The 12,473-nt window shown below is 39.0% G+C and overlaps 1 protein-coding gene across 1 annotated transcript in view; it reads right to left on the minus strand.

The window, feature by feature from the left end:
* Positions 1 to 12,473, minus strand: part of acad11 (acyl-CoA dehydrogenase family, member 11) — a 75,424-nt gene that overhangs the window by 11,648 nt on the left and 51,303 nt on the right. Inside the window, exon 14 of the mRNA XM_072691100.1 lies at positions 1,222 to 1,291. Within this exon, the coding sequence (XP_072547201.1) occupies positions 1,222 to 1,291 (70 nt within the window). The remainder of the gene's footprint in view (positions 1 to 1,221; positions 1,292 to 12,473) is intronic.

Genomic DNA, 12,473 nt, shown 5'->3' on the forward strand with positions numbered 1-12,473 from the left:
TTTTATGTTTGGTTTACATTGTGTATCAACAGATTTACATTTGTACTGATTTCTGTTTGTTTTCTAGAACTGGCAAAATATGGCCAAAAAATATTATTAAAATGTATTATCATTACTATTATTATTCTTTTGGTCGTACAAATCGGATCGGTTAAGTGTAAACCACCCCCTGAATTAGTTTAGCTGCATTGCACAAGAACACAGTATCCATTTAATGAGATCAAATCTACAATTTTGCCCCAAGCTTTCTGACCACTGACCAGCTGCAACAGCCTGCCTCCTTTTCTATTCTCCTTTCTGTCTCCTCTGCCTTACAGCATTCCTTCTTTAGCTTTATTACACACTGCATTGATCATTCATGCTTTTTCAATAGACCTTTTTCACTTCTCAAAGTCCTCTCTGCCTTTGTTTTTCTAACACAAATCCCTCCATAACTCTAGCCTTGTCAGAGTTTGAGTGGTGAACTTTACAGCAGGTCAAGGCTGAAGACTGGAATTGTGTTTAGAGACGGTTCAGTGAGAGGAATGCAGACAGTCAGACCTCTACACTGACCACAGCTTCTGGTTTCAGCCGGTGTCTGCATGTGTGTGTGTGTGTATGTGCATGTGAGTGTATTGCTTCACTGCGTCTCACACAGAGGAAGTTATGAGTGCAGTGGAAATTCTTTCTGGACCTGCCAGGCTGGGTGAAGTTAGCTTGGTGCTAATGCACACAAACACACCCACATATAATCCCCTTAACCCCCATATGTAAAGCAATGAGCCTGGAGGCCCTTGTCGATTCTTATGCTTGCCTATTTTTCACTTGGACCGGTACTAATGTTATGGCTGATGAGTGTACATTATATATAATGTCACTAGTTGGAAAAAGCAGTCAGTTTTCTTCTCACTGGATGTTAGTGATGAAAACTGGACCTTGTTAAAGTTACAAAACAAGTTCAGGCTAATGTGATTGTTGCTTTTACATGATGGAAATAATATAATTGCAGCAATAAATCCACTTTGATGGAGCTTATTTTGTCTACTTATATAACTACAATAAAATGCACAGCTTTTAAAATGCCAAAAGAAGCTTTTCTTTTGGCTCAAATAAGACACATGCAAATACGCATGATAAACTACACGAAAAACAAATGATCACTCATCGCATTATACGCAGTGTATAAAACTAAATCAATGTCTAAAAGCTATACTGTGTTATTAAGGTAATGCAGATTAGTACCTGTTACTTGGGTCAGTTGTTTTGCTCCTGCACATCACCACAGCAATCTTGCACATTGGGTTACCTGCACCTGGAGAGAGAGGGGAAAAAAAATTGGCAAATGATGAAATACAATGTGAAACCTTGAAAAGAGTTGTGAGTTCAAAGACTGATTGACTTAAAAGGTCCTGGCTTTTACATATTTAGAAATAGCCTTTTCCAGGATGCATCAGAGAACATTTTAATCCATAGAGCTCTTCTTGTTTGTTTTTAATGTAATAGAAAATGTATTAAACTTTCAGATCTAAACTCTTTTATACTTAAAGCATATGAAATTTTGGGAAATCTAAAGGCAGCTGCTACAGTGTAATACAATATGATGATAATTTAGATGAGGGCTACTAATTGACTCACTGACTAACTTTCATTAGCAATGAGTATTGTTAGCAAAATAACATGAAAAGAAGCTTATATATACATTTTTTAAAATTAGTTGTTACATTCAGAAGTACCTCCACCTTCAGTTTCCCAGTGACCCTTCTTAATAAAGCAGTGTTAATTAAAAAAACAAGACAAAGTCTAAAAGCTCATTTACCTTAGAAGGACAGTTGGAAAGTAATTGCATGTAAGTGGTCATGATAACCAAGCTAATATGTTCTCTAAACAGCCTACAGCTGAGTTTAGGGAAATTTAGTTTGATATCGGGGTATTAAGAGGTGAAAGATTATATCGATATAGAGTGGGAATCAAGTTTTGTAAAATTTTGTAAAGCACCTGGAAGGCTACGACCAGCACTGTCTTTAATACATAACATCTCTAAATCAACACTGGATGCACATAGAACCTTATTCTACACCTTATTCTGTGAGGTCTATAGGCTCAGCATGTGGCTGCTGCTGTTTTTTTTCTTTGCTACTTTATTGCCGGTTCACCTTTGTTCAGTCTTGTTACGAATTCTATTGATACACAGTTTAGCAGATTGCCATTTACACCGCATGCAGTTGTTAGTTTGTAGCCTTGTTCAAGCTCTTCAATCAAGTCTTCTACTTTTTTACTGCACATGTGTTTTGTGTTTGTTTCTCTAGAGGGAGCTCTTTCTCAGTCCACCCAACAGAAACGCAGTCTGGCAGTAAACAGCAGGAGAATAATGTGCGCTTGGGCGTGTATTTAAACTACCACTCAAACAACAACTCAAACAAATTAAATTCATGTTCCAAAGTTTGAAATTGACTAATAATTGAATGGAACATCACGTGGTATTCATGTGCAACCTCATACATTTAGTATAATTATAAGGTAAGAAATGTTAGATGTGTCCACAATAACCTGTGTTGTAATACAATAACGTGTAAAAGGCTATTATTTTATCTCCGCTGCAAGTGTGTAAAACCTGTAAAAGCACCATATATTATATTAAAATAAAACACAAGCTGTCAGATTTACAAAATTGCTTTTTAACCCGTCCTCAGCTAGAGCCAGTTCATGCCTGGATTCATTATTTGGATGCTAAAATAGATTATGAAAGTAGAATAATTATATAGATACTGGGTGTCCATACTTGTTCTAAGAAGTCTTCTTCTAAAAACAGAGCAGCAGACTTGTCTTGACCTCAAGAGTTTTCATACTCACACTTGTCCCAGTTCAAATTTAGTCTCTGGTTGTGAGTCTAGCTACTATTTACCAAATATTACATTTATTTTTAACTGTTATCTGTCACCACCAAAAACTGACTCATACTCAAGCACCTAAAAAGCAGGGGTTGAACTGGGCAAGAGTGCAGTAGAACAGAGAGGAGCTCTAGCAGGTTTGTGGACCAGACCTATAATTGGATGAATTCTACAAATATTGATTACAATTGTTGTTTAAATATATTGAAATAACTGCTGTGATGAACCAAAATAACCTTTAGTTATTTCATATTTCACTTTCAGTTCATTTATATACTTACATTTATGGCACTTAGCAGATGCTCTTATCCAAAGCAACTTACAGAAGTGCTTCACCGTTCATCGGCAGTCCACAAACATTTCACAAGTATGTGTAAATAGACTGGAGCCCAAAAATACCTCTAAGCTTAGATACTACTCAATACAAATATATGGGTACCGAAATACAAAAGCTGCACAATACTCAACATCTACATAGATAAAATACACTACACCTCAATGTCAGAAACAACAACAACGTAAGACGGTCACACTCATACAGCAGTTATGCTCTCTGTTAATAGGGGGATTACTAAATTTAACAACAGACCTATGATACATAACCAGCTGTTTTGCCAACTGTCTCTAAATAAACTAAGGGCACACATTTTGACCTATTTAGCTACTGTAGATACAGTACAGTAACACTGTACACATGCTGATGTCAACACTGTTTGGATTTTTTTTTTTTTTCAGCGGGTATTGACAGAATTAATTTAGAGAGACCACTGACTGATTTCTTCATTATTCAATCTTTCAGAAAACATATTTTCCTGTAGATTCCCCAATCCAGTGCTTTTAAGAGATTGCATTTCATTATCATTTGAATTAGAGCTCATGTTTTGCAGTTTTATTCAATTTAAGATAGAACATGCTTTATATTTTGATACTGAAGTGATTTTACTGTCTCTGATCTATCGGACTAGACCTCATTTTGAAAGCAGTTCACAAACCACAAGGGGGTAAAAAAAAAAATAATAATCTGGGATGGAAGCAGTTAAAGTTTGGTCTTGATAAGGACTCAAACATTATAGATCTCTAGTGTTCTAGATCTGATCTTGCACTTATTTGGATTCTGTCTTTACTTGGACTCATTGTCATTAGGACTGGGTTCGAATCCCAGGTCATGCTGCCTGCCATCAACAGCAGACACCAATAGAGCACAATTGGCTCTCTCTCTGGGTGGATTGATTGCTCTCTCTCTCTCTCTCTCCCCCCACACTACTTCAGAGAGATGCCGACTTGGGCATCCAGTCAGGATGCATCAGAACTAGGTACCCATCCCAGGTGGTGGATTATTGCACATGTGTTGGAGACAGCATGCATCAGTCCTCACTCTTCCAGTGTTGAAAGCATTACATGTGATGGGGAGAGCACTAACGAGTGGGTTGGGTAACTGACTAAAATTGAGGAGGAAAATTGGATTTAAAAAAAAAACTGGAGCTTCAGAAATAGTAACACAAAAACCCAGTAACATATCTACATACACTCTTTCTCTCTTATCTATTACATTCTCTAGTTCTAAATGCAGATAATACATGTGGCATCTGAATCAAAGTAAATAAAATGCAGGACTTTTTTCCCTCGGTGTACACACTGTCTTACACATGTACGAAAGGTCAGGAAGGGAGGCCTGGGACCGGCGACAGAGAAGCCCTGGGGACTGGAAGGAGTGGCCATACTTCTTTCTCTTGTTTTCCTCTTTTCCTGTTTATTATCCAAGTCTCTAACCAGTAATATCCACATACAACAGATCTACAAGGCAGATTCAAACCCAGCCAAACCCAAATCACCCCGGAGGAGCTTTCCACAGATCACAGATCGCACACAGACGGTACACCTTTAAGCCTCAATTCAAAATAATTACATGTGGATGAGGCACATTTGTGATTATGTAAAACACTTTAAGTACTGCTTAATGACTTAATTATTATGAAGTCAAATGTATGGAAGATAATTTGGGGATAATTACACATCTATACCTAAGGGTTTAATATGTGTTGATCTTCTGTGCTGATAAAACTGAATCTCTCTCTGTCTGTGTGTGTGTGTGTGTGTGTGTGTGTGTGTGTGTGTGTGTGTGTGTGTGTACACACTATAGAATGTAAATCTGAATCTTTTGAAAGAGAAATTTTCCAGAACAGAATGACCAGATGAACTCCCCACAGCCACACGCACATCTGCTGTTAAATATGAGAGGAATGTACAAAAACACACACACACACACACACACACACACACACACACACACACACACACACACACAGATACACACACACACAGATACACACACAGACAATATGTATTTCAGTTACACAATAAGTATACATGAATAAATGGAAGAAATGCTATATGATAAAAGTACTAGGCTAAGAATGCACCATAATGATAAAGTTCTTCTACACGCAGACTGAGCTATGCTCCAACAACACGCATGCCAGTAAGAGTCTTCACATGTGAGCACTGCCAGACAATTCCCCCCAATGCCAATGAGGCATCTGACATCACCTGTACTCTGCAAGCAACACATAATAAATTTCTGTTAACACAACAGGTGTGTTATTTAACACCTAATGCGTTCTAACCAGCTCAAGTGCAGTACATCAAGTCCAGTTCAACTGATTAACACATCCGATTTTTGAAGTTAAGGTAATGTCAAACATCATGTCGGAGACTTTAACACAAACTGTGTCCAAATAATGAGCGTGCAAAAGTGTGTTGCTAATTAACACATCATTTATGGAAGTGTGTGATGAGAGACAGCTGTGTATTGGTTTGCACAGCAGGGATGCACACAGCATACACAGCTTTATTACAGTGATATAAGACAAGACAAACCAGACCTGACAGGCTGTTATACGTTATGTAATTCTCACACACAGACTATGTACAGACCTATATAAGGCTTACTGCCAAAGAACAAGCTCCTCAAATCTATGCAGTGTGTATTTGCTCAGTTAAATTATAATCTCACAATACAAACAGCATAAACACCTCCAAACACCTAGTTTTATTGATAGTTTTCACACCTGGCTAATTAGATCATGTGATCTACTAATGGAATTTAACAAATCCATGCACTGCATTTTCCAAACTAACTCACAAAACTCTTCAAAATTAAAAATTCTAGTGACTTTTATTGTATTTGTTTGCTTACAAGCAGAACCACTGTATTACCACAAACAAGCAACATCACATTTAAATATTAATATTTAGAAAATAATCATATACATTAAGAAATATATAAATGTGATAAATATTTATTCTATATACACACATATGCACAAATTCTATAGTTTTACATATCAGGACATAATAAACCAAACCTGGTTCTCAGCAGGTCTTAAAATTAGGTAAACACAACCTCAGAAACACCACCACTACAAAACAGACTCTACTGCATCATTATTTATTTGAAAAAAACAAATGAAGCCAAAATGGAAAAGTCATGTGTGAAGTACACCCCAAGAGTCAATGGCTTGCAGAACCAGCTTTAGCATCAAAAACTTAAAGTAATGGTTTGCTGTATGACTATCAGTCTGTCACATCATTCTCTATCACATTGCTGCAGTTCAATGGAGTTTGTGGGCATTTGCTTATGCACAGCTCTGTTAAGGTCCTGCCACAGCACTTCTATTGGGTGGAGGTCTAGATTTTGCCTGGGCCATTGCAGCTCCTTTTTTTCAGCTTTTGTGTTGTAGATTTGCTGGTGTGCTTGAGATCATTGTCCTGTTGCATGATCCAACATTAGCCAAGATTTAGCTGTTGAATAAATGGCTTCTTATTTGACTCTTAAATATGTTGGTATACAGGAGTTAATGGTTGACTTAAAGACTGCAAGGTGCCCAGGTCCTGTGGCTGCAAAATAAGCCAAAATCACCACCCCTCCAGGACCATGCTTGACAGTTTGTATGAGGTGTTTGTGCTTATATGCTGTGTTTGTATTTTCCCAAACGTGGCACTGTGCAGTACATCCAAACACCTCCACATTGGTTTTGTCTGTCCAAAATACATTGTTCCAGAGGTCTTGTGGTTTGTTCAGATGCAACTTTGCAAACTTAAGCCGTGCTTAAGGCTTTTTCCTGGCAACCATACTTGTTCAGTCTAATTGTTTCGTCATGAACTTCAACATTTAACATGCTAACTAAGGCCTGTAGAGTATACGATGCAGCTCTTGGGTTATTTTGCAAATGTATGCAGTGGTCAGTACCTACCAAAAGGACCCCAATACTACAGGACACCTTCAGAGTTTGTGTGGAGTCCATGCCTCAAATGATGCTGTGGTGGCACTAGGGACGTTATTTATTTCCAACTACTGCCAATGCCAAGACTTTGTTTGTGAGCAACATTAAGTCTGACTATAGCATAAATATAGTAAAGGTAGCACTAGAGAATGCCTTCAGCCCTATGGATAAATCAACAGGCAGCAAACTATCAAAAGTAACAGCAAAATGGAGGTCTAGTGTATGAACAAAAGGCAAAGGGACTGGAATCATGAAGCAGCTGGAATCATTGACTGTATAAATGACATACAGAGTATTTTGCTTGAACCTGCAGCCACTGGTTCACACACACAGACAAACAGGCTCTGTACACTGACACTGTATCCACAGCAGAATGCAACTCACACACCCAAACAGACACACACACACGCCAGTGGCTTCCCTCTATTCTGGAAAGACTTGTGGTTTTCCTAAGTATGACCGTGTGAGCGTGTGTTTTAACTACACTTACATAACATATCATTCTGGTGAAAACACACACACACACACACACACACACACACACACACACACACACACACACACACACACACGCTCACAGTGTGATTCTGAGGGCGTGATTCTAAAGGCATGCCCAGTCATGTTCACTGCGCCACCAAAATAAGAGTCAACCGTACAACCCTGCGTTCCAACGGCACAAGGGTGCATTCCACCTCAAAACAGAAAACACAAACAGCCCCAGGCATCAAGACCCTGATACATCTCCTAACGACCGGAATATTGCATGCTTGGGAATTACCCAGAGCACACAGCAGAAATCTAAATGATTGGAATCAATTGCCACAAGACAATTGCCTATTTTTCTAGTTAATCACAAGGCAATTTTAAGTGTGTATGGATTTGTGCAATTTACAGGAACCACAAACTGTATATTTCCCACTTTTTGCCATAAAAGGAAAAGGTGGTGTTATACCGGGAATACCATTTGGATTTATTTCATAAGCTATTTCGTAGTTTTGAGCGTGCAGTCAGGGACACACTGTTAAGGATTTGACCAAAAACTCTGGTTGACTTTTCTTTAGACTATATCGCTACTATGTTAGCTAGATGGTTGACTATTCTAGCTGATGTTATCTAGATGCTAACTACTCTAGCTGATAGATCTCAATTATGCTAGCGGATGTTAGCTAGATGCTAATTACTCTAGCTGACAGATCTCAATTACTTTAGCTTATGTTAGATGTTAACTACTCTAGCTGATAGTTAGATGTCAATTACTGCAGCTGATGATATAGGCTTTTCATAACAAATGTCACAAAGCGGCTTCACAGAGATATGGGTCCAAGCCTCATCTGAGCAAGCCAAGGGCAACAATGGCAAGAAAAAAAATTTCCTTTAAGTCGAGAAGATGAAACATTGAGTGGAGCCAAGACTCAAAAGGGGAATCTATCCTTCTCTGGTCAAATAATTCACAGCAAATAACATAACAACAAGAATAACTAGACATAAAAAGTGGGATAATGAAGAACTATGGCTAATATGACAGCAATGACAATGCAAAATTGTTCGTTGGTAAGGAAAACACCCTTAGCAACATCCAGTCAAGTCAAGAACACTATTGAAAAGGTTGGCGTGTCATTATCTACAAACAAGAGACGGTATCTTCAGCATAAATACAGACATTTTACGTCAAGATGCAAGCCACAGATAACACTCAAAAACAATGGAACTGGTGTTTATAGATGATGTAGCAGGATGAATTCTAAAGTGTTCAGAGTTAGAGTCAGTTAAATGCTGCGAAGGTGAAGGCACCTTAAAGTACAGATTGATAATGACTAAAGAATTAGTGTGAATCGAACTCCATTGTCTGGTTAAAAGAAGCCAGTAATTGTACTAAAATTACTGAAATCTACAATTTCACTTTTTGGCTATTAAGAACTACATAAACAACCCTCTGGTGGGTGGGAGGGCACAGAATTACCTTAGTTTAAGTTAGCTGCAAATCTAAAGAGTGAAAAACAGAGAATTTCACTTCATATGTTAGTTTTCTCACAATGAATAAATGTCTTTACTGACAGTTAGAGATGGGTTTTCCAACAGCCTCTTGGCACAAAGATCATTATTAAATGGCAGAGCGAGAATCACTACGAACACGTTTACTACCGGTAATGATGAGCTTCAAAAGGTTTTAAGAAAACTAAACATGGTCAGTATACATATGAGATGCCCCTCCAAATGATCAATCAATGTTTATGTAGACTACATTTGAGTACAGCCTGTTTGAGTGAGGGCCTACAAGCTAACTTGCCCTCACTATCATTATAGTCTATACAGCCTAGCTAATGGCTTCATTTTAAACACATTAATCTTTTCAGCGTATTGTTCCAATACTACATTTGGTCATTTCTATGCTATTAGGAGGCCACAGAAGACGGGAAAGATTAAGATCATCCCTAATGGCCACTGCACAACAGTGCAACGGAATTACCTCTCTGCATTTAACCAATCCGATAAAATGAACACACCCACACACACATACGGAGCACAAACTCAGCGCCACCTCAGCAACAGGGGATGCCTTGTTCAAGGGCACAACAGTCATGACTGTTGAGGGATCCTTTACATCCCCTGCCTTCACATCCTGCGAGTCCTGGGCACTGAACCAGTGACCTTCCGGTTCCCTTCCGGTCCCAAACTCACTTCTCTAACTATTAGGCCACTGTCACAAGAATTTGCATAATTATAACTTTTAGTTAAAAAAGGTTATCTGACTTAAAAAAAACTAAACCACCAAGAATCCATTATTCCTGGACTCACATTTTATTAATTGTTCGCTTCAAACACAAAACATGGTCCAGGGAGTTTCTAACTCAGAAACAGTGACTAGAGAAGAAAGGAAATTAGGTGGGGTTTGGGAATCTCCAGAAATGTTGCCCAGAAAGTCAACGCTCAGAAAACAAACAACATTTTAAAGGTGCACGTATTTGTCACTGTACAGTGTACACTGTACAGGGAAATGTGTCCTCCGCATTTAACCCATCTGGTAGTGAACACACACTCACACACACACACACACACACACACACACACACACACACACACACACACACACACACACGTGTTAGGGGCAGTGAGTACACACACACACACACACACCCAGAGCGGTGGGCAGCCAACTCCAGCGCCCGGGGAGCAGAGAGGGTAAAGGGCCTTGCTCAAGAGCCCAACAGTAGCAGCTTGCTGAGCCCGGGAATCGAACCCACAACCCTGTTATCGATATCCCGGCGCTCTAACCCCTGAGCCACCACTGCCCCATTTGTGTTTGTACGCAGAAGAAGAAAGATTTTATTATGATTTCAATTTGATAAGCAAAGTCTTGTTCTCCAGAATGAAGAAACCTTGTAAAACCATGTAAAAGTATTACATTTCTTGCCAACAAAACAAAAGCGCTTTTGACCCAAAGCATCAAAAATCTGTTGATTCTGAAAGTACATAACGTGTAGATTATTTTCTAGGACATCCTGTCAATTTTATATCTTAAGAATTGAATATTGGCATTAGACAAACATGAAATTGGCTATCTTGTGTAATTACTGATACACGCCAACAAATGAATAATAATAATTTAATTTTACAATACACAGTTAGAAATGTTTATCAGTGTTTTAGTTTACCTAAATGAATTGCTTCCTATGCATTCTACACTGCAGTTCAGAGGCCAGCCATAGAGGTAGGATTTTCCTTCTCTACACGTCTCCAAACATGTAATTACAGGTTCCTAGAGAGATTTAAATCAGGTGATTGCGGTAACTGTGGTAGTTGGTCATTGTCATTGCGCCATCAAAACGCAGCGTTGTCTGCGTGATCTTGTTGGAACACCTAACCATTTGGTGGATTTACCACTTTACATGACCAGAAAGGACGGACCCAGTCACATGGAAGCATTTCCAAACATCAGTGTTTGACACGTGCATTTGAGGATGTGTCTACTTTTTGACTGCCAGTGTATTTACTTCTTCAGTCGTTCATAAATGCAGTGCTTATGTTCTGTGGGCTGAAACTCCAAAGGCAGTTTACAAATGTAAAGTCATTAGATGGGTGTGGCGCGTCACAATGTCACATAAAAAGGATTCACAAAGGCCTCATAATCTCAGAGTACTGTGACTTAAACCATTAGATAATGAAGAGGAGAGAGACCGGGATAGCCAGAGAGAGAGCACAAGAGAGTGAGAAAGAGTGAGAGACAATGTGAGAGACAGAGAGAAAGAGAAAGAGGAAAGAACGATACAATGAAATACAATTACCTTGGACTATTTAAAGCATTTCAACAAGGCTATGAATGTACTGGCAGGATTATACCCATACTTTTGTGTAACAGTGAGGCACAGGAACCTCTCTCTAGGTTATGCAATTCCAATCCATCCCACACACCCCGAAAAAAAACCCTCAGGCATATTAAATCAATAACTAAATTTCTACAATTAAAAATGATCAAAACAGAGAATACATACTTGCTTATGTAATTGTAATAGATTATGTAATTAAATTAATAAAAACACTAACAATGTACAGCTGTAGTGCCCACCATGTGTGCCATAAAATAACCTGGAAACACACTTTGTCACCATTGCTCCCCAGTACAGTGAAATTCAACCTCCGCATTTAATGAGCCGTGAACACACACATGTAAATAGGGCAGTGAGAACACACGCCAGGAGCGGTGGGCAGCTAACTGAGCTGCGTGGGAAGGAACACCACTTTCTAATGGCCTAGGAGACTAAACCAGTAGAAAGATGATTTCAATGGTGCAAGTGGGGGTGTACTCACGATAGAGTTGAACGTCTGACTGTTGACATTTGCCAAGGTTGTTTTCAGTCAGGGATGCACCTGTGTTCTTCGTTGCCAAGACACCAGAAATTTACCTGAACACACCTCATTTCGAGACCACTGCACCCATCAGTGTAGATATATTTGCAAGCAACGCTATTTAAACAACGCAGGCAGAAGGTGCGAAAATAGACTGTTGACAGGATGTAAGATAGCAATGAGCATCGCAACGTGCTATATGCAGGGTGTAAGATACGGCCCAAAGAGTAACATAATAAGATAGTGAGGAAGAGGTCGAGTGTGATGGACAGAGAACCAAGAGAAAGAATAAGCACGGACACCATACAGACCATTTTCCAGCTAACTGCAGGCACAGGCATGTTTAGTAGGCTGCATCATCCAGGTTTGCTTGCTTTTCCTTTTAATCAAAATTGGGCACGCCGCTAAACTCGCAACTATAGTGGGCTTGTTTTTTTTTTCACACCTGTTATCAGAGTGTGACTTCACCAAACAGCCC

The sequence above is a fragment of the Salminus brasiliensis genome, chromosome 1 (genome assembly GCF_030463535.1).
Source record: "Salminus brasiliensis chromosome 1, fSalBra1.hap2, whole genome shotgun sequence".
NCBI lineage: Eukaryota > Metazoa > Chordata > Actinopteri > Characiformes > Bryconidae > Salminus > Salminus brasiliensis.